The sequence below is a fragment of the Lathamus discolor genome, chromosome 1, assembly GCF_037157495.1.
Source record: "Lathamus discolor isolate bLatDis1 chromosome 1, bLatDis1.hap1, whole genome shotgun sequence".
Lineage (NCBI taxonomy): Eukaryota > Metazoa > Chordata > Aves > Psittaciformes > Psittacidae > Lathamus > Lathamus discolor.
This window is the reverse complement of record NC_088884.1, coordinates 66225373-66247415: the sequence shown is the minus strand read 5'-3', so window position 1 is coordinate 66247415 and position 22043 is coordinate 66225373. Positions and strand designations below refer to the sequence as shown.

The 22043-nt window shown below is 43.3% G+C and overlaps 5 protein-coding genes across 5 annotated transcripts; 3 read left to right on the top strand and 2 right to left on the bottom strand.

The window, feature by feature from the left end:
- The first annotated feature begins 1604 nt into the window (after nucleotides 1-1604).
- Nucleotides 1605-3717, top strand: LOC136012735 (histone H1.10-like). The gene has a single exon (XM_065675801.1). It carries the CDS (start codon nucleotides 1644-1646, stop codon nucleotides 2322-2324), a length of 681 nt encoding a protein of 226 aa, XP_065531873.1. The 5' UTR covers nucleotides 1605-1643; the 3' UTR covers nucleotides 2325-3717.
- An 8498-nt stretch (nucleotides 3718-12215) lies between these two features.
- On the top strand, nucleotides 12216-13201 carry LOC136012889 (histone H4). The gene has a single exon (XM_065675964.1). It carries the CDS (start codon nucleotides 12315-12317, stop codon nucleotides 12624-12626), a length of 312 nt encoding a protein of 103 aa, XP_065532036.1. The 5' UTR covers nucleotides 12216-12314; the 3' UTR covers nucleotides 12627-13201.
- Nucleotides 13202-14101: 900 nt separating this feature from the next.
- LOC136012800 (histone H3) lies at nucleotides 14102-16367 on the top strand. Its single transcript, XM_065675848.1, has one exon. The coding sequence runs from the start codon at nucleotides 14127-14129 to the stop codon at nucleotides 14535-14537; it is 411 nt and encodes a 136-aa protein (XP_065531920.1). The 5' UTR covers nucleotides 14102-14126; the 3' UTR covers nucleotides 14538-16367.
- Nucleotides 16368-18243: 1876 nt separating this feature from the next.
- LOC136012767 (histone H3) lies at nucleotides 18244-19577 on the bottom strand. The gene has a single exon (XM_065675819.1). It carries the CDS (start codon nucleotides 19542-19544, stop codon nucleotides 19134-19136), a length of 411 nt encoding a protein of 136 aa, XP_065531891.1. The 5' UTR covers nucleotides 19545-19577; the 3' UTR covers nucleotides 18244-19133.
- A 1247-nt stretch (nucleotides 19578-20824) lies between these two features.
- On the bottom strand, nucleotides 20825-21802 carry LOC136012876 (histone H4). The gene has a single exon (XM_065675926.1). The coding sequence runs from the start codon at nucleotides 21751-21753 to the stop codon at nucleotides 21442-21444; it is 312 nt and encodes a 103-aa protein (XP_065531998.1). The 5' UTR covers nucleotides 21754-21802; the 3' UTR covers nucleotides 20825-21441.
- Nucleotides 21803-22043: the final 241 nt, after the last annotated feature.

Genomic DNA, 22043 nt, shown 5'->3' with positions numbered 1-22043 from the left:
TTGTGATACAATATCAGGTCGTGCCTCTTAAGACCTTAATTGTCCCCATTAGAGGAAATAACCATCAGATAAAATAAGCATTAAAGTTTGTTAATTTATTAGTTAGTTAGTTAACCTTCAGTTTACAGGCCAAAATGAATTCACTGGGAGAACTCACTAAGTTGTATTTCTTCCCATATTTTACCTCCAAGCAGAGAAGAAAAGGAAGGGGGGGAAAAAAAAAAAGTGGGGGGAAAAAAAGTATGCAAACCACATGGAGATTCAAATCAGCCTATTTGTATACTTTCACAGTCTTAGCAGGAATTCTATGCTATGCCATATGTTGTCATTTCATTCACGTCGTTTTCTTTTAGTCCTGAATAGATCTGCTCACTTGTTTTTAGGAGCTGATCATAGCCTGGTATCTAGATTATGAAACACAACATTATTTCAGGCAGACTCTGAATAGCTTCATATTAAAAAGAAACATATATGCCATTGAAAGTGAAGTAAGAACGTGAGAATTTATTCACTGCTGGTAATATGGAGCTGCCAACAACCTGGAGAGAGAACGAATGAACCCTCTTGAAACAGTGCAACTTCGTATTTTACTTTGGAAAGGAGTAAAGTGGTGAATCTCCAGATGCTGTTCTCAAAATAATATCCTTCCAGCATCGACATTTATTCATTAGAACAGAAATCAGTTTTGCATAGTGAAGTGTCCTGATTACAGATCATACTCAAAAGATCGAATTGTCAGCTCTCTGTGGCCTGTTCAAATATCAGATTTTATTTCCTAATCAATTTTAAGAAATCACAATGCAATGAGAAGTGCTTTTTATACACTTTAAGATTAAACCCAAATATATCGCGATTGCAACTATCATGACTTCTAATTTAACAAACGAAAGAGACTTTGCTAAGGTTACATGGAAAGAGTGATGATAGAGCATCAGCCTTCAGAGGGGCACGTTGGGTTTTGTGCCATTGAAATACAGAAGCAGAGGTAAAGTAACACCGGCTTCAGACACTCTGCTAAAGCACAAACGCTTTCGTAAAAGGCATTAACCAAGGCACCATGGTTACTGAAGGGGCTTTGAGGGGAGTGATGGGATTCGAAGGGATGCAACTCGGCCGAGGGAAGCAGTTCTGCATTCATGTCCGGGACCACGGGATGAAAGTGTGTTACTTCCTCAGCTTTAATATCAATTTACCCTGAGACCAACCCTTCAAACCATCCTGGTATTCGCCCTGATCTGGAGAAGACCTTCTAAAGCACAAGATTTCACTTCTGCCGCGCCCATTTAGCCGATGGTATAATTTTAATCTAAAAGATAATCCGAAAGTTTCTCCCTCCTGAGGTCTCAGCGGCTCCACGCCGCGGAGTTTCAGGGCTCGTTTTTCCCTCATTTCTGCTCCTTCCAAAGGGAAACTGTATTAGATCGTAGGACAGACTCTCCCCTCTCCGTCCGGAAAGAAATGGGGTGCATCGGCACTAAATTTCGTGAGGAAAAAGCCCTTTTTTGACAGAGAAGAAACACAACTGGCGCGGCGGCGGGCGGCACGGCGCTTCAGACCCCACCAATCAGCGCGCGGGAGTCGCTATAAAAAGGGGTGGCAACGCAGCTATCGCTATTGTTCGCGCTGAATTGCCTGGAGTAAGCATGGCGGAGGTCGCCCCTGTTGCTGCGCCCGATGTGGACCCCGCTGTCGCTCAGGCCTCGGCTAAGACTACGGCTGCCAAGAAGCCGAAGAAGGCGGCGGCGGGCAGTTCCAAAGCCCGGAAGCCCGCGGGCCCCAGCGTCACCGAGCTGATCACCAAGGCCGTGTCCGCTTCTAAGGAGCGCAAGGGACTCTCTCTCGCCGCGCTCAAGAAGGCGCTGGCCGCCGGCGGCTACGATGTGGAGAAGAGCAACAGCCGCATCAAGCTGGGGCTCAAGAGCCTCGTCAACAAAGGCACCCTGGTGCAGACCAAGGGCACCGGTGCCTCCGGCTCTTTTCGCCTCAGCAAGAAACCGGGAGAGGTGAAAGAAAAAGCCCCTAAGAAGCGAGCGACCCCAGCCAAACCCAGAAAGCCAGCGGCTAAGAAGCCTGCCAGCGCTGCTAAGAAGCCGAAGAAAGCTGTGACAGCGAAGAAGAGCCCCAAGAAAGTAAAGAAGCCGGCCGCTGCCAAAAAGGCAGCCAAGAGCCCCAAAAAGGCGACTAAGGCTGCTAAGCCCAAGAAGTCGGCAGCAGCAGCGAAGAGTCCAGCCAAGGCGAAGGCTGTGAAGCCCAAAGCAGCCAAGCCGAAGGCAGCCAAGCCAAAAGCGGCTAAGGCGAAGAGGGCGGCCCCCAAAAAGAAGTAAATGATTCTGAAAAAAATCCCATCTGCCTTGCAGATAAACCCAACGGCTCTTTTAAGAGCCACCCAAGCTTTCTTAAAAAGGGCTGAAACACTATCATGTCGCTATTGTTACTAATTCCCGTTTTTTCGGCACTGCATTTGTTTTGTTGGTCTGAAAGCGGCACAAATTTCCACAGATGCTGGCGGAGTCTCCCGCGGTACAGCCCATTTCAACCCATAAAAACCCGCTGCAAGCCCGAAGTCCCCGGGAAGGTTGGGCAGTGCTCACGCTCTCACGGTTTCTGGATGTGTGAGTGGAGGGGTGGGGGGGGGGGGAATTGCTGCGACTCGTAGTTTATCCCATCAGCCGGAGAACGAAGAACCGCGCTCGGAAGCGCCGCCTTCCTGCCCCTTCCCCTTCCCCGCGCCTTTCCGCATCTCTGCCGGTTTCGAAAAGCCCGCGCTGCTCACGGATTGGCCGCGATCTTCCGCGTTTTCTGCGGTGCTTTAGTTCTCGGGTTAAACGGAAGCCACACTTTATTTTTGTTTGCTCTTCACGGGGCGGAAGAGGTTTATGAACTTCCCTGGTACGTGCTCTCCCGCAGACCTCCATCCTCCCTCCCCTTTTTACCATGGGCGGAAGCCCTCTCCGCAGTTCTGTGCTCTGCAGTCTCGTCCTATCCTAGAAATCGAATGATGATCTGGCGCCGAGAGGCACGGCTGTTTGTAGCTGCCTTCTGAGCAGTGTCTGGTGCTGTCCGCCGGTCTTCGACTGCGGTGCTGAATACCTTGTGCCTCGGAGCTGCCGGGTTCGGTCCTTAGCTGGGTCTGGGACCTCGTCGGAAGCAGCGCTGGGCGCGATAGGAACCCGCAGTAGTCGGAGACTGCCGTACGTGTCTCCCGACCCTGCAGCTACTTCCTTTTCCCAATGAGCTTTCCTTCCGTGGCTTTGAGAAGCAGACGGGGAGAAATGTGAGGGGAGAAGCTATTTCCTTGCTTTAGTCATTGTGCTGGTACTGCTACTTCCCCAGCAAGCAGAGAACTGGGCATTTAATGGAATTACCCTCTCAAATTTCAATAAAGTTGGTTGTTACAAAGTCCCTAGCTGTTAACTTCGTTTATCTGAAGGGATTACCTGGAAACAGGGTCCCTGCAACTTGGAGGAGAAATGGTAGGATTGGATTTCACCGTTATTATTATTTTCACAAAGACCGCCCATGCCCTAAACCCCTGAATTAAAAGGGAAATACAAAGCAGAGCCTCTATTTTCAAACACTGCTACTGAAATTCTGTTTTTACTCTTCCTCTGCATTGCATCTTAGGGTGAATCTGACTTAAGTTTTTGCTTGGGTTCATAACCTCTTCCTCTATGTAAGATACAGACCAGCATACATGTCCCACTGGGTTGTTTTTTTTTTTTTTTTAAATTATCATACCATATCCTTTCACCCTGACAGCCAGTATTTTTGAGCTCACATACCCATGCCTTGTTTGTTACGGAAGTTTGCCTACCAAATTCACATAGTTACCACAAGCAGAGGGTGCTGGGAGTCACACCCACTAATTCTTGCCCAGCTAAGTACACTGACCTGAGCAGAGTGGGTCAACTGTGATTTTCCAGCCCGCTACAACTAGTCGGATATTGGGATATGTCAGCTATTTAACTTAAATAAATAAGTTCTAAATAGTTAGAGTCAGAATTAGCTGTCCTGCACTGTCCAGCCCATACTTAGGGACACTACAGGAATCAGCAAAGGCAATGACCTTGGACAGCGGCTCTGAGACAGTGCATGGTTGCAATTCCAGCAATAGACAAAAGCGAATGGCCAAATTTAATGGACCCCAAAACAGTGTATGAAAAAGACTATTCAGCAGAAGAAAAGTGGAAGAAATGTGAAGCAAACCAAGATGATGATGGAATATGGACAATTGGAGTGAAACCAATACTACAAAAGAGATATATAATTACTGTGGCTTGATGGCTCCATGAAATGACTCATGGGGGAGGAGAGGCAGTAGTTAATCAGGTACAGAAAGTATGGGAAGCACCAGGAAATTATGCTGCTGTAAAAAGAATCACCATTGACTGCCTGACTTGGCAAAAGTTTTTGAGCGCCAGGCCAAGCTTAGTTAGGGAGGCACCCATGTTCCAATTCCTCTCTTCAGCAACTGCAAGTAGATTGCACAGATATGCCCTCTGCTAATGGATACAATCATATGCTTGTAATAGTAGATCAACTGTCAGGCTGGGTGGAAGCCTTCCCAACAAGAAAAGCTGACATAGGAGGAACAGTAAAAACTTCATTGAAAGAAAGTATACCTGGATATAGGGTTCCAAAATCAGTTCAGATGGATATAGGTGCTCATTTTACAGCAAATATAATCAACCAGCTATACATATTACTAGGATTAAAAAGTAAGTTACATACACCATATCATTCACAGTCTTCAGAACAAGTGGAAAGAATGAACAGAACATTAAAGATAGCAAAAGTATGCTCACACACTAAGTAAAAATGGCCACAATAACTAAATTTAGTTCTACAGGATGTTCAAAATACTCCACAACAACCCGTAGCACCAAGAACATCAGAGCTTCTCTTTGGGAGGCACCTTGCTATATCAGGGTAAGACCAGCCTTTGGATGGAGACGAATGGTTAACCCAAGACATTTTATATATGCAAAAAGTGTTTCAAGATAAAAAGAGATAAACCAAATGGTGCCAGCCCATACCACCTGAAATATAGGTGCATGATATACAGCCAGGAGACAAAGTCTTAATTAAAGTGTTTTCCTGAAAATCAAAATTGGAACCCAAATGGTAGGTGCCATATACTGTCTTGCTGTGTTCCTATTTTGCTGTTGAAGGATTAGGAAAAGAAAATTGGGTACAACTGATTTCACATCAAAAAAGTTGTGGATAGCCAAACCAGCTGCTCATTAACAGATTCCTGAAAAACAGCAAAGAATGAAGGGGGATATTTCACTTCTCCTGAAGCTGTCTACTCTAGTAAACAGTACACCACGGCTAAATATAAAATTAAAAAGAATGGGTGTCAAGTCCAGCCATTTTGTGCCTGTTACCAATAGTTACCCATGTATGTACTAAGAATGATCTCACAACTTGAAAGATTTCACAAAGTTTGTTCAGCATATTAGCAGGAATTCTTAATAAAAGCAAAAGGAGGATTGTTGAGAGATACTAGTTATTTAGCTTAAATAAGCAAGTTTTAGATATTTTGAGACACTTAGATTTAGAACATTGTATGGTTTATTTTGCTGTTTGATTAGCTTTACTTGCTTAGCATAAGCAGCTTAATTTGCTGAAGTCTTATGCCATAAGCTGTAGACTTTCACCTCAATATGCTTTTTGCTGGAATAAAGTTAATTTTCTCAGTAATTTGCCTAGAAGCTGGTACAGGGCTGCGTTTTCTCTTTAGTGTGAGAAGAATGTTTTTAACATAGTGATGTTTTAGTTGTTGCCAAGTAATGTTTATCCTAGTTCTGGGACTTTTTTAGTGTCCCACGCGCTGCCAACAGGCTAGGGTGCAAGAAGCACAAACCAGAAGATAAGGAGGCTGCTACTGTCAGCAGAAGCTGAGACTCATAAAAATAAGAACAGTTAACAGCCTGACTCTGTGAAGGCAGAGAAAGAATCCAATAAGGTGTTAGAAGACTCCAGACAAAAAGCACCATTGGGCTAAAATGGCACAAGGAGTGTGTGCATAAATCATAATTATCAAAGGACTTTTTTGTTCAGGGTCCCTCTCCAGAGGCACCAAGCTCAAGCTGTTCCTTTTGCTGTACCACATAATTGTTAAATTATTTTCTCCTGGAATCAGATGACTGAGACTGCTGCGGGAGACCTGGGACTGAGCCTGAAGGAAGAGGAAGCACACCCTAGAGCAAGCGTATGTGAGCAAGGAGTCAAAAAGGGCACCCCTCTTCTTACTGGAGTCAACTGTTGCAAAGGGGCTCCAGTCCCAGGAGTCTTGGGTGATACGTGTGCAATCCCTTAAACGGTGTGTGAATGTTCAAGCAGCAGCTTCTCCACTAACACACATGTAAGTTTTGGATGGGTATGGTCAAAGAGCTGGTATGCTGCTGTAGGAAACACGATATTCATACTAGATTTATTTCTTTACAGCTGAACCCCAAAAAGCAAAACCTGGTTACAGTACCATAGGCAAAACTGTATCATACATATCCCTGCTTATTGAATGGACCTCAGAATGGTAACTGACACTTGCAAAACTGTATATGCCTTTTTACTGATAAACACCTTTCTATTATAGGGTTACAAATTTTTTCCGTGGCATTAGTCACATGTTAAATTACCACAAAACCAGGTCATTTCTGCACATGTTTTTCTCTATCAGTTTGTTCTACGTCATGGGCTATGTTACTCCTGTGGTTTTTTTGTGTATCTCTGTGTCTTTTTACTGTAGTTGCTGCCATGTGAGTAAGAGTTTTTTCTGCATGGCCTCAACATGACTTTGAAAAAAAAAAAAAAAGGTCTCTCTTAAAGTCTCACTTCTTAAAAACATCAAAGCCATATTTCAAGTGAAACTATTCCATTACTGCTCTAAAAAAGCTTCTGCATTTGTTAGAGAAAAACAGAAGCTAGTCTGTGATAAAAGGCAGAACAATGCTAGTTCAAGTGAAGAGATGTTTAAGATAGGGTTATGTTGTTGTTGCATATCCTCAGCGGCAGTGAGCACCCTAAGCTGAATAAAGCAGAGAAAAAGTCCTTCATAGTATCCTGGGGTGAATAAATGGAGAGGTGTAAATACGTAAATTTCAAGACTAAGTTTACAGGATCTCAAAAGGAAGGAGCTGAGCAGGGAGACAGCTACAGTGTACAGACAGGAAGGAGGGGACAACCTTCAAATCAAATACGAATATCAAGTCAACTATGAGTATCAAGTCAAATATGAACATCATGACTACTAGACCTGTTTTCCGCTGCTTGCATGGCAGTACAGGTTTGGTCCAGCTTGAGTTCAGGTACAGAATCATTTTTCATGGGAAACTTTTGACTTAGCAAGGCTTTCCTGCCACAAATGTCTTTCTTACTAACTAGAAAATGTAAAAAAAATAGTAAGAGGATTATTGTTCTCATCAAACAATGAAACAATAAAAATAAACAAAGCATAGGTCAGGACCTGCATCAGACATAAAAAAAAAAAAAAAGAAAAAAAAGTTTCTGTTGTTCTTTCTTTTTATTAGCACCAGTGTGTGCTAGTAAACCAAGGGTGTATGTACTAGATCTGCATAGTGCATAGTTATGATCAGTTGTATTTAACTGCCCTAGTAAAAATGCACATTATAATTGCCACTGCAGTGCTTAGCCACTTCTTTCCTGCCTCTCTGTTTTGTGTGCTGTAGGTTTGCTGTCCTCACAACAGAACTCTTTGCCCATTCCCTGGTTAACTGTGTTTGGCCACTTGGTTCTTAATTCTTTAATTTTTTTTTTTTTTTCCTGTCAGAGAGAACACTTTGCTATCAATAGCATTTCTCTCATATCAGGACCAGACCTGGTGAGTATGTGCACTCTTCAGGAAGCAGGTGACTTCTTTCATTAAACCAGGGCATATTTCTGACATATTTTCTCTTCTCCAGTGTCAAAGAAAAGCTGGCTAATTATTCCATATGACAACTATCCCAAAAATCCTAGCTACCTGGGTAGGAAACACATGTCACACAAGTGCAGTAAAGATTTTTTTTTTTTTTTTTTTTTTCCTCAGAAAAGGAAGATTAAAGACAATGTGTGTCTCTCCCCACAGATAAATATAACAGGAGAACTAGTGACAACTGATATGGAAAAGGCTGAGGTACTCAACTTACGGGATTGTTTAGATTTTTTCTTTGTTACTTTTTTCCTCAGTTTTCATTGGTAATCACCATTCCCACATCTCTCAAGTCTCTGAACCTCAAGCCAGGGGTCACGGGTACAAAGTCCCTCCCACAGTAAAAGATCAGATTTGAGACCATTTGAAGAACATGAACATTCACACAGTTCTATAGAGTCTAATGAGATAAATACCAGGGTCCTGAGGGAATTGGCAGATGCAGTTGCTAAGCCACTCTTCATCATAGTTGAAAAGTCACTGGAGTCAGGTGACGTTCCCAGAAACTGGATAAAATGAAATATCACAGACATTTTTATAACAATAGTAAAGAGGACCCTGTGACCTGCAGACCAATCAGTCTCACCTGAGGGCCTGGTAAGATCATTGAACAGATACTCCTAGAAGCTATTTCAAAATATATGGAAGACAGGGAGTTCATAAGAGACAGCAAACATGGCTTCACTATGAAGTATCACAGATGTATATTCTTACCTCCAAACTGAAGAAGTATGGATTTGATGGATAAATTGTTAAATGGGTGAGGAATTGGCTGAATATCTGTACCCAAAAATTTACAGCCAACAGCTGAGTGTCTAAATGAAAACCAGCAATGAGTGAAGGAAACCAGAAATGAGTCATGTCCCTCAGGGTTCCATACTAGGACAGATACTGTAAGCTGAGTAGTGCAGTTGATTTGCTAGAGGGAAGAATGCTGACAGCCTTAAGGAGTGGGTGCTTATGAACCCCATGAAAGGCTAGCCGGTCAAGGGAGGTGAAACTCTCCTTCACTCTCATGAGACCCCACCTGGAGTACTGCATCAAGCCCTGGAATCCCCCGTACAAGACATAGATCTGTTGGAGCAGGTCCAGAAGAGGGCCACAAAAATGATCAGAGGACTCAAACACCTCTCCTATGATGACAGGTTGAGAGAGTTGGGGTTTTTCAGCCTGGAGAAGCAAAGGCTACAGTGACAACTTATTGTGGCCTTTCATTAAATTAAGGGAGCCTATAAGAAGGATGGAGAAAGACTTCAACAGGATCTGTACTAACAGGACAAAGGACAATAGTTTTAAACTGAAAGAAGGTAGATTTGAATTGGACACACAGAAGAAATTTTTTATGAGTGTGGTGGAACACACTGGAACAGAGTGCCCAGGGAAGCTGTGGATGCCTCATCCATGGAAATGTTCAAAATTTGGTTGGATGAGGCTTACACTTGACCTAGTGAAAGATGTCTCTACTCACAATTAGTCTACATGATTTTTCAACATCCCTGTCAGTGCAAATGACTCTATGAAACTCAGCAACTTTCCAGACACTGAATTTCCATATCAAGACACAGTATAATTTTAGAAGACAGATCTAGTAGATCAGATGAAATTTGGTGGATAATTTAGAATTAACCAGGAGGGAAGAAGACAGGGAATTAGGCTCCAACCTTGTTTCACTTTATTAGATGAATTTCTGTTGGGAGTAGAAAAACAGTGTTGCGAACAAGTATTTATCTTTTTAGTTAAAAAAAAAAAAAGTGTTTCCAAATGGGTTCTGACATGAAGATGCATGGAGATAGGCAGCAAGAGACAGGGGAAATATATGTAGCCACAGATTCCTGGGCAGAAGCAGCTCAGTATGGAGCAGGGTTATAGTATGAAGCTCTAACTTTTTTTTTATCCCATGGAAAATAATAAATAAAATTAAAAGCAGAAACAAAACCGCGACATTCCAGAGCTGCACAACTTATCAGGGACTGAATGGGGAGGTGATTTAGTGAAGTTCAGGATTGCCCATTAATCTTATAGCAAGGATCTGCAAACTGTAATAACTTCCAGTGGGGCCTGTGATACGGTCAAATTACCAAGGACTGAACAGACTGAAGAACTGGATTTTCATGTCAGGGTGGGTTCATGGAGCTCTGCAGCAGGTAGTGCTAAACTACCCTGTCAGCAGCATTCTGGTAAGGCTACAGCTACTTTACTCTTGAAATCACCTGTAAACAACAGAGGACCTGACTACAGAGTGCACAGCTTCTCACAGAAGCCTGGTTTTCCACAGCAGTACAGTTATGGTCCCTGAACTTCCCTCCCCTGGAAGGAGCAAAGTGGCTTTAGGAAAAGGAACACCACGAGCTTAGCCTTCGCATCCCCACTGTACTCCAGAATTCTTGCCAAAGACCAGTTTAGGATACTGTCAAGTTCCATGTGGAACAGAACATTTGTGCTGGTGTGAGCCTTTAGGACGTCTCCTTCAGAATCTTGGTGCTTGGTTTGCCCCACTGGATTTCCATTGGGCCTATGCTGAAAAGACTGTGATGAGCAACATTCTAGACTATATTATTTTCTCTTGCCAATAAGGTGCCACTGGAACAGTGATATCTCTGCTAGCAGATGCAATATGCACCTGTGACCTATGAAAAGGTATTGATCGGTTGTTGATTAATTTTACGTTGTATCTTTATGAAAGGACACATAACATAAAGCAGCTCAGCTACAAAGGCCCCAAAAAAAAAAAAAAAAAAAAAAAAAAGGCAAACAAAAAGGCCACTAACAACGTCCATGAGGGGGCAGCAAAAGTACTGGAAACTTTTCACCTGGATCATTTCAGGTCGAAAGCCAGCTACCGAATGGTACTTGTCATGGGATAAGAACAGCTTAGTAACTAAGGTATAACACAAATCACTACTGCAACCACCAATAATAATAATGATAAAAGAAATAACACGGGAAGAAAATACAACACCTCAGCACCAGCCGACTGATAACTCGCCCAACCCCACCTGACCAAGCACTGACCAATACCTAGTCCAACCCTGCAGTGAACTAGCCCTTCCAGGTAACTCCCCATTACATCCATGTGCTGTGGTATGGAATACCTCTTTGGCTAGTTTGCGTCAGGTGTCCTGTCTCTGCTTCCTCCTGGCCTTCCCTCCTCCCTGGCAGAGCATGAGGCTCAGAAAGTCCTTGGTCAGACTGCAACATTTGTGTTATCAGCTCTGTTCTCAGGCTGAAAGTCAAAACACAGTGCTGCACCAGCTACTAAGAAGGAGAAAAATGACTGCTACTGCTGAACCCAGGAGAGAGAGTACTATTTCTTGTTTTCAACAGTATTACCTCAAAAGACTTTTATCCCCCAAGAAGCAAACCCAGAGTTTAATACCTTCCCACAGAATTACAAAACCACCTTAAACCGCCTTAACCGGGTTAAATATTACATATTTAATTTTTTAGTGACTAAAAAAGCAACTCTGTGTCCTCCACCACAAGAATGGGAAGTGCAGTACAAGTATTAGTCCAAAAGAGCCAGTTTACCTTAAAAAGAATTGAAGTAGAGCACGGAATGGTTAAACTCCCCATTAGTGTACCTTAACACCTAAAATCTCCTTGAGAAAAAGTTCTGAAAAGGAGGGAAATGGAAGTGAGAACAAGATTTAGGAAGGATAGAATTTTGCAGAAAGACAGTTGGACAGATTTTGCTGCAAGTTGCTCCACTAAAAATAATAATAAAAAAAGTTTAAAGTTCTAAAGTCACATGTGAGAAATGATGCAACCAGGTGGAACTGCAATACATAACACATACCCATGTTTAAAAAACAAACAACAAAACCAAACCAAATCCAATCTAAATCAACACAAAAATACCTCAAAAAAAAAAAAAAAAAAAAAAAAAAAAAAAAGAAAAACCAAACCAAAACCAAAAAACCCAAACCAAACAATCACAGTGAAAAATCAGAGTAATTTATTGAAGTGATTCAGTAACTGGGACACCTTTTTACGATGGAGGTTTTGCTTCTAAATGATTATGATCACCAACAGTTTACAAAAAAAAACCCCAAAACACACAACAAAAAACCAACAACCATACACACCAAAAAAACGCTATTAGACACAGACCCAACGTCTCTGCTTTGTCTCTATCTAAAAAACAAACGGGCGTACCAAAAAAAGCAGAAACACAGAAGTACTCCCGCCGCAAGAAAGGGAGCTCACCGGAAGCCCACCTTTTTTTTGCCAGCAGGGTGCGTGATGGGGACAGCGGGAAAATCTGGGGAGCACCAGGCTCCGCCCCTCCTCACTGCAGTTTTCAACCAGGTCGGATAGCAGCATAGAAGAAGGACGATAGCCAAAGTGCGGCTGGTCTGTCGTAGTTACAACTGGGGTGAGGATGTCTGGAAGAGGCAAAGGCGGGAAGGGGCTCGGTAAAGGTGGTGCTAAGCGCCACCGCAAAGTGCTGCGCGACAATATTCAGGGCATCACCAAGCCGGCCATCCGCCGCCTGGCTCGGCGTGGCGGCGTGAAGCGCATCTCGGGGCTCATCTACGAGGAGACGCGGGGTGTGCTGAAGGTCTTCCTGGAGAACGTGATCCGTGACGCTGTCACTTACACGGAGCATGCCAAGAGGAAGACGGTGACCGCGATGGATGTGGTGTATGCTCTGAAGCGCCAGGGTCGCACTCTTTACGGCTTTGGCGGCTAAAGCTTCCAACTTAACATTTTGCAAAGCGAATTCAAAGGCTCTTTTAAGAGCCCCCCATGTTTTCCTGAGAAGAGCTGTGGCATTGTTTCCCGGGAAGAGGTATCAGAAGCACTTGGTATGTTACATACTGCTTCTTTAACGGAGTACTTCTTAAGAGCTTTATCGTTGACTGAAATCTGATTTTGCTGTTACTGGTAGTTGTTTTGGTTGTGTGAGGAGCTTTATTCGCTTTACTGTTACATTCCCTTAAGAATATTATGCCCCAAGAATAATCACTTTAAGTGCCCTTTATAATCAAAACTCAATGTGCTTGAATATTGAATTAAGTGGAATATAGTTCAGTGTCTGGTACCGAAAGTAGAAAATCACTGCAAGCAAGAAGGGGAAAACAATTTATCACTTGGGGAATAAACATGAAAGTTGTTCCGAGATGAACCTTTACTTTCTGATGCTTCAAAGTCTGTTTTTTTTTATTATTATTTTTTATTATAACCTGTCTTTAGTTTCTTGTTACTGATTTCTTTAAAGCTATTTCAGGAGTAAACCAACAGTTTTCAATTTTTTTTTTTGGGGGGGGGAGGGGTGGACCTTGAACAAAAATTATGTCTTTGACAACACATTTCAATAAAATAAGTAAAAAGTAGTACTGTGTAGGGACTTTTATCATTCTCATGACACAAAAAATGCTCTTATCCAGGGTGTGTTACTAAAGTATTAAGTGTTCTATTGCCTTCATTGCTGGTGGAAAAACAAAGAAACAAACAACAAAAAAGCCGAAGGAAACCAGATTTTATGTTTATATATAAACCATTGCTGTCATTGACCAAACGTTTGTCATCCACAAAAAATTATCAATAAATATTCGCGGTCACTTCCGGTTTTCTTGCAGCCTTAAGGAGTAGAGGCAAATTAAATAATACACTAAGTCCATATTCCCTTGTAAAGGCCTCAATTTCCCAAATAAGTTTTCTAAGTGTTGTGAAAATCACAAATTTACCTAAGAAATCTCCTGCCGAATTTCCTAGAGAAAATAAACCAACAAAAAAGTAGCTTAAAAGATGCATCTCGATTGTTACAGGCCATTACATACTTGCTACAGCCCTGCATTACAAAAAAAAAAAGTACTATCATGGGCAAGTCCTGTATTTGAGAGTCCATATAGGCTTTTAACCTACCCTGAACCTGGCAGAGAGAGAAAGCCCGAAAAGTAGAAGGAATAAGACCTCTGTGTCTGCAGTACCTGCCCCCCGAGGCTTTGGACTCACACCAAGGGAGTCGGGGCTCTGAGTGAAGTCACGCCGAGGGTGCAGATGGGCGGCTATGCGGGTAGCCCTGAACTAACTCAGCTTCCTTGGGCCCAGGCTAGGATTACACAGTAGCCAATGAGCTCGAACTTCCAGGCGTCCAATCAAAGATGGGATAGGTCTATAAATGTCGGCATGGGGGGCTTGTTCTACTCACTTCTGCTAACGGTAGGGGAGCGGGTCGAGTTGGGGAGCTATGGCTCGTACGAAGCAGACGGCGCGTAAGTCGACCGGCGGGAAGGCTCCCCGTAAGCAGCTGGCCACCAAGGCGGCCCGCAAGAGCGCGCCGGCCACGGGCGGCGTGAAGAAGCCGCACCGGTACCGTCCGGGCACGGTGGCCCTGCGCGAGATCCGGCGCTACCAGAAGTCGACGGAGCTGCTGATCCGCAAGCTGCCCTTCCAGCGCCTGGTGCGCGAGATCGCGCAGGACTTCAAGACCGATCTGCGCTTCCAGAGCTCGGCCGTGATGGCGCTGCAGGAGGCGAGCGAGGCCTATTTGGTAGGGCTCTTCGAGGACACCAACCTGTGTGCCATCCACGCCAAGCGGGTCACCATCATGCCTAAGGACATCCAGCTGGCGCGGCGCATCCGTGGCGAGCGTGCCTGAGGTTTCTGCCGCAGGCCCTCTTTGCTTCTAGCTGACACCGAGCAGGTGATACTGACCCAAAGGCTCTTTTAAGAGCCACTCCATGCACACTGAAAGGAGCTGTAGCACTGCTTTTAAAAAGACGCTTTAAAGTAAGCAACTTTTTTTAGTCTGTAATATTTTATGGCTTGTTTTTTCCTTTTTGGGGAGAGGTTTTTTGGGTTTTTGCCTTTTTTTGGTTTGTGTGTTTTTGTTGGTTTGGTTGGTGGGCTTTTTTGTTTTTGAGGGGGTTCTTTTGGTTGGTTTGTTTTTTTTGTGTGTGTGGTTGGGTTTTTTTCCCTTCTCCTCTATTGCTTTAGCATTTGTGTCTATACAGTCATCTTTTGTAAAGCCCACAAGGCTGCGATGTCCCGGGGTGTTTTGCAGATACTGAAGGGGAGTGACAGGCACTTTATGAACACCAGTAGGTATGGAGAGACTCAAGTTGGAGGGGGCAGGCTGCCATCTAAACTAATATAGTTTAAGGATGGTGAGCCGAGAATATCTGGTTTCTGGATGGGGTGTTTATGTCCCTGCATGTGGACTCAACAGCTCTGAGAGAAGTGCTAAGTGTAGGGACATGGCTGCGTAAAAATAAGTTTGTGTTTCCTGGAGGAAGAGGCAGAGTGGTAGTGGTTGGGAGGATGTCTTTTGCAAGAGATTTATAAAAAAGTCTTGGAGTAAAAAGCTTTTTTTTCCAATAATGTGTGTATATATATTTCTCGTTAAACTTCCTCAGGTAGTAGACTCTAGATTTTATACAGTCAGAAAACATACGGAGTTCTTAGTTTCACCTGGTCAAGCGGAAGGTGTCCCTGCCCATGGCAAGGGCTTGGAACTGGATGATCTGTAAGGCCCTTTCCAACCTAAGCTGTTCTAAAATTCTATATTTTCTTTTAGTGGAAACCAAAACCGTTCTATGTTTTCTGCAGTCATGTTTCTAGGATGCTTGCACAATATATATAGGTAGCTTTCATTATGTTATAAGGACCTACTTTTCTCAGATTGTTACTATTACACACATAGCAGTGACCAGTCTAACAAGAGCCTGAGCGTCAAAATAGGAAGTTAAAAACTTGGGCCTCAGATTCATTATAGAGCGTAGTTGTTGTTTCTCCCATTATTTTGGGAAGCACCTTACCAGCTTCTCCCCACCTGTGTTACCAAGTAAGGAGTGGAATGGCTGTGCAGTCTCCAGTGAACAGAGGAGCTGGTCAATTTTTAATTTTGTGTCTTTTAAATAGAATATATATTGTTATGGTTGAGTCAGGGTTTCTTTAACATTTCACATCAGTTTATTTGCATGCTAATTAAAAACTTTTCTGAGTTTGAAATGAAATATAATGAAAGAAAGTTAAATGATACAGAAAGAAAATAATGGCTTTTTTAATGGAAGCTTTATGCTACAGCATGATCAAGATTTCTTCTCTTGAAAGGCAGCATGGTATGAGAAGAGGCTTTTCACTTAACAGCCAGGGGACTGAAGAAAACCTTCCAACAGGCCATACAACTTCTGTGTCTATTAAAAGTAAGATAAGAAAAGCATAATCTCAGACCTTGATTTTTACTGTTTCAGTTGTCAAAGAGCATATTTAATACTAATCAGAAAATAATTTTTTTAAAAAGGGAAAATCTGACTTATTTGAAACCACCTTGCTAACACTCAGATCCTATCTCAGTCCTCTTAGTTTTTCTACTAGGCAGCACTGATAAAAGACCTGGGAAAAAAGACAAGCTATTACCTACTTGTCATTTATGTTGAATTGTTTTCTCATTCACTTTTGAGAGCAGATTTTGGAGTCTGGTATCAGTGAGGGCTCCTTACACAGCCTCTGCGCATTATAAGCAGATATCAGTGGCTATTTCTGTATGTTCTTTTTTGTTCTGTGTGGGAGTTCTGTGAACTCCCTCTTTAGTTACAATTGTAACAAGTCTGAGGTTTTAGCCCTTTGCCTTTGCTAAACTCAAGGTGATGCCTAGAAACAAACTTAATTTCGGTTACTAATACACTGCCAAAATATAAAAACAATTAGAACCAGGGTGGAGCCTACTGAAGTGTTATAGACAAACAGTTAAGTTTTAAATTATAATAATGTAATTCCTTTCAAATCAGACATATAGGCACAGTCTGTGATATTCTGTCAGGGGCAGTTCTGTTTTTTTTTCTCTGCAAGTGGTGATGTACAAAGAGATGAATAGAGTATTTTAGTTGGGAGCTACAACAGTCATCTAGTTGAGCTAGTTTTTTTTCATTTGATTTATCTTATCACATTGTTGGCACCACAAAAAAAATACAGCCATATGGAGAAAGCCAGGTAGTGCTGAGCAGAGGGGACTGCAATAGAACAAAGGTGAATGGATACTGAGAATAATTAGAATTTGAGAATGAAGGAAAATCATGTATATGTTCTTTTAGAACATATAGAATACATACATATGTATTATAGAATCTTAGAACAATTTGGGTTGGAGGGGACCTAAAAGCTCTTCCAGTTCCAGTCCCCTGCCGTAGGCAGGGACACCTTCCACTGGACCAGGTTTCTCCAAAGTCCCATCCAATCTGGCCTTGAATGCTGCCAGGGATGGGGCAGCCACAGCTTCTCCGGACAACTTGTGTCAGTGTCTCACTACCCTCACAGTGAACATTTTCTTTTCCTAATATCTAAGCTAAATCTCCTCTCTTTCAATTTGAAGATACTGCTCCTTGTCCTGCGACTACATGTCCTTGTAAGAACTCCCTCCCCAGCTTTCTTGTTAGCCCCTTTAAGTACTATAAGCTGCTCTAAGGTATCCCCAGAGCTTTCTTTTCTCCAGCCTTAACAATGCCAACTCTCTCAGCCTGTCTTCATAGTGCTGGAGGCTCCAGAGATGAATGCAATACTCCAAACTGTGTCTTGCAAGAATGGAGTAAAGGAAGAAATATATGTAATCCACAAGTATATGCATTTATACCTACATCTTTATGCTATGATAATTTCTTGAGTCTATCTTGGCTTACTTCCTGTGTATTTTTTCTGAAACACCCTATGAAACTTCCTGCATACTTTCCCTGATGCTCAAATACCTGAATTTTCATTTCAGAGTGATGGGGGGGTTAATATCTACAGAAGCATATTGGATAGGCCAGACTCTGTTATCAAGGACAGTGGAGAAGGTATGGCAATAAGGAAGGAAAAAATAGGAATCAAATGCTTTATTTGTGAATAAATAGAGAAGATGAATTATCTGGAACATTAAAGCAGTCAGAGTCTGCAAGACTTGACACAATCAGCCAAGAACCTGAAGTGAACTAAAGGCCAACTGTTATTTTTTAATGACAAGCCTTCATTGAATCAAGTAAGTTTTGACCTTCTGATTCCATGTGTTTCTACTGGTTCCACCTTTTGTCTATTATAAAATACAAAATGTTTGTCATTAATTCTCAAAACCAAATCGGCATGTTTTCTACAGGCCTCTTATCAATTACAAAGCTGACAGGGCCTGACAGCCCCTTCCTTTCCTCCTGCCTGTTTTGGTCCCAGACAACATCCACAAAGCTTTCTCTTGTGCCAGTATTCTCCATTCATTTCTGAAAGAGAAGAGGGGACTTCAGAGGAACATCAGGCTCTCTGCTTTTTCCAAGCTCTTTCTGACCCTTGCTCCAGCCTTTCCTCGAAGTCATAATACAAAGAAAATTAAGAACACAAACGACAGTTAGTCTAATTTATTGAAATTATCATTTTAATCCATTGCATCAGTCTTTTCAGTTTACACTTCTGTTTTCTTGATGTGATACTTAGGTAGGGTACTTGGGTATCTAGCTAGCAGTCTTACAATTTTAAGAGTAGATCAGAGTAAAAGCACCCTAGAGAGCATATCTGTATCAAATTTCCTTTAATAAAAAACTGAAGCTTGAAGCCTATCTTCCAATATTAATGCAGATTATGCCTTCCACTTTTCTTAAAGGTAAAAGCCTGCACAGTTCCATAAAAACTATGGCAAATGAAAGTATTTCACAGGAAGCGCTAGGTCTGAGGAGAAGCAGGGGAAATTACTGCAGCCTGTCTGCAATATCCTTCCTTGGGTTTTTTGGGGGGGAGGATTGTTTAGAGTATTTTTACTGATATTCTCTCCTCAGTTTTTCTGATTTGTGCAGTTACATACTCTGCATATTCAAATAGGTATTGCAAGCCTTTCACTAAAACAGCACATATAGCATTTACTCGAAAGAATCAAGCAGTTTAATGCAACTGCTTACAAGGTGTACTAATACATTTTAACTGGTATTCCATTTCCTTATTGTGAAAGCTCTGTCAAGTGTATACGGTAATCAGCTGACCACAGAAGTGGGGGAATACAAACTGAATGAAGAGTAAGAAGTCACACCGTGCAAAAAAAAAAAAAAAAAAGCCCACCACAAAACATACCCCGAAAAACATCCCTTCCCCCCCAAACTTTCACTACTAAAGAATGTTTAGACGGGCATAAGACATTAATTAAGGCCATGTCACAGCTCTTCTGTGCGATGTGGTGGCTCTTAAAAGAGCCTTTAGGGTGTAGGAAAGGGTTAGGATCACAAGAGGATCTGCGGCAGAAGCCTCAGGCACGCTCGCCACGGATGCGCCGCGCCAGCTGGATGTCCTTAGGCATGATGGTGACCCGCTTGGCGTGGATGGCACACAGGTTGGTGTCCTCGAAAAGCCCCACCAGGTAGGCCTCGCTCGCCTCCTGCAGCGCCATCACGGCCGAGCTCTGGAAGCGCAGATCGGTCTTGAAGTCCTGCGCGATCTCGCGCACCAGGCGCTGGAAGGGCAGCTTGCGGATCAGCAGCTCCGTCGACTTCTGGTAGCGCCGGATCTCGCGCAGCGCCACCGTGCCGGGACGGTACCGGTGCGGCTTCTTCACGCCGCCCGTGGCCGGCGCGCTCTTGCGGGCCGCCTTGGTGGCCAGCTGCTTGCGGGGAGCCTTCCCGCCGGTCGACTTACGCGCCGTCTGCTTCGTACGAGCCATAGCACTAAGACACCGATCTTACTTCCCAGCTGGGCTACAGCCGAATGACAAAGAAGCACTACCGGGGCGGTATTTATAGCATGTCCGCCTCTCTGATTGGCTAGTCGGATTGGCAATGCGCCATTACTATTGGATCTTTTAAAATTCGAAAAGCCCGCCTGGAAAGCGCGCCTATTCTGCAACCGCCCATCGGCGCTCGCCCTCCCCCCGCCTTTGACTCGCCGCTATTTTCCGTTTTGTCTGTTTCTTATAGTATTTTTTCAATAGTTATCTCACGAATTTAAGCGTTTAGAGAAAATCTATCCAAACGCAAATGCTTGATCGTAAATTACGCTGCCTTGAGCGAGCAGAACATTAATGTTGATTTTCTCCTAAATGCACCAGGACTTGAGCTTTGAAAAATAGCTGCTGTACAGGTTCTCCTCAATAGGGATCTTGAGACCAGTATTTTTTTGCTTTTTGATCCTTCAAAAGCACCCTTTATTTCCAGGGTGTGTGTGTATGTATGCGTGGAGGCTGGTTTATGGTTTGATTCTTTGGGGTTTTCCCCTTCCCCCCCTTTTTTTAATGTATTGTCATTTTAATTTACACATAGTAAAAAGTACTACTTTAGCGCATGTGGTAAATACTCTTGGACTGAGAGAAACTGCACGTGAAATGCACTAATGCAAGGAATAGTGCATTCTACAACTTACGAATTTCTTTCAGCACATGAAGCATTTCCGTGCTGTTGCTCACTGGAATGCAGAATTTCTAGTCCGTGAGATTTCTGGTTTTCCCTCTGCATATTTCTGCTGTTTTTCTCTACCTAGGAGCATTATTCTTGAGGCCCGAGCAGAGACAGGCTTCTAGATGTAAGAGGGTTGGTGCTGATGCGGGGCATGGAGAACAGCCCAGGGCTGCATGGAGCAGCTTCCCGAACTTCAAACACACCAGTCATAGGGAGAATATAGTCACAGAATCATCAAATGGTTTGGAGGGACCTTAAATATCATATAGTTCCAATCCCTCTGCCACTGGCAGGGACACCTTCCACAATAATAGACAACTCCCTAAAAAAACCCAACCCAAACAAAAAATCCAACAACCCCTCCCCTCAAAAAAAAAAAAAAGCACAAAAAACCAAACCAAACAAAAAAACACCCCCCCCCCCAAAACACACACACACACAAAAAAACAGCAAACAAAAAGAAAACATTAAAAAAAAAAAAAAAACAAAACCCTCCCCCCCCCCCCCAAAAAAAAAACCCAACAAAAAAACCCAGCACATTCAAAAGAGGTATTATTTAAAATTTTATTAGGACAGGGCTCAGGGGGGCAAAACAGATGCAGCAACTCCGATCCGGCATCCATACCTTTCCATGTGCCAAGCACCATTACAGTTATTAGCAGTTTAAACGCAGCAAGTATCTACCGCTGCTGCCTTTTACTTAGCAAAAAAAAAAAAAAACCCAACACCACACAGCAACGCCAGATGCCCGCAGGGCAAAGCAGACTTGCCTCTGCGCAGGGCCAGCTCACCAGTTCGAAACGGGAGCACAATTTTAGACTGTTTTGCTGTTAAGATTTTACAGAAACTTAAAAATCTTTTTTTTTCCCAAATACGCTGCTAATACTGAAATCAATACTTCGCATGTTTGCTATTTAATTGCTTAACTAAAAGAGCCCCAGAAGTAATGGCAGTACACATAAAATTAATTTTCGAATGCTTACAAACAGAGCTGCCTGCGTTAACATTTAACTAGTGAAAAATACATTTAACAACGGAAACAAAGTATAATAACATTGCTTTTCATTCACCAGCTTTAAAGCAACGCAGCTCTTTTCCAGTTTAAGTGGGCGGCTCTTAAAAGAGCCTTTGAGTTCGGTTCGTAAAATGTTTTGCAAGTTGAAAGCTTTAACCGCCAAAGCCGTAGAGGGTGCGTCCCTGGCGCTTCAGAGCATAGACCACGTCCATGGCGGTCACAGTCTTCCTCTTGGCGTGCTCCGTGTAGGTGACGGCGTCGCGGATCACGTTCTCCAGGAAGACCTTCAGCACACCCCGCGTCTCCTCATAGATGAGCCCCGAGATGCGCTTCACGCCGCCACGCCGAGCCAGGCGGCGGATGGCCGGCTTGGTGATGCCCTGGATATTGTCGCGCAGCACTTTGCGGTGGCGCTTGGCGCCTCCCTTCCCAAGGCCTTTCCCGCCTTTGCCTCTTCCAGACATCACCAACGCTAAAAGCTAGAAACGAAGCACGCAAGCATCGCCGCGGCGCCGCTCCCTTATACGATGGAATCCGACCTGGTTGAGGACTGCGTAGAGCAGGGGCGTGGCTCCCGTCTTTTTTTGACTATGTCACAGCTCGTGAATGGCGTATCGAATGCTATTACTTGTTATTACACTACCTCCCCCCGTTCGAAAAATCCCAACGACGTGCATGTTCCTAACTATTGGAAAGCTTTTTCACCCTTCTTGGATTTGTATAAACCAGTTTCTCTACATACATGTGTGTCTTG

Coding starts and splice junctions, on each gene's coding strand:
- LOC136012735 (XM_065675801.1), top strand. CDS start 1,644: ATGGCGGAGGTCGCCCCTGTTGCTGCGCCCGATGTGGACCCCGCTGTC.
- LOC136012889 (XM_065675964.1), top strand. CDS start 12,315: ATGTCTGGAAGAGGCAAAGGCGGGAAGGGGCTCGGTAAAGGTGGTGCT.
- LOC136012800 (XM_065675848.1), top strand. CDS start 14,127: ATGGCTCGTACGAAGCAGACGGCGCGTAAGTCGACCGGCGGGAAGGCT.
- LOC136012767 (XM_065675819.1), bottom strand. CDS start 19,544: ATGGCTCGTACGAAGCAGACGGCGCGTAAGTCGACCGGCGGGAAGGCT.
- LOC136012876 (XM_065675926.1), bottom strand. CDS start 21,753: ATGTCTGGAAGAGGCAAAGGCGGGAAAGGCCTTGGGAAGGGAGGCGCC.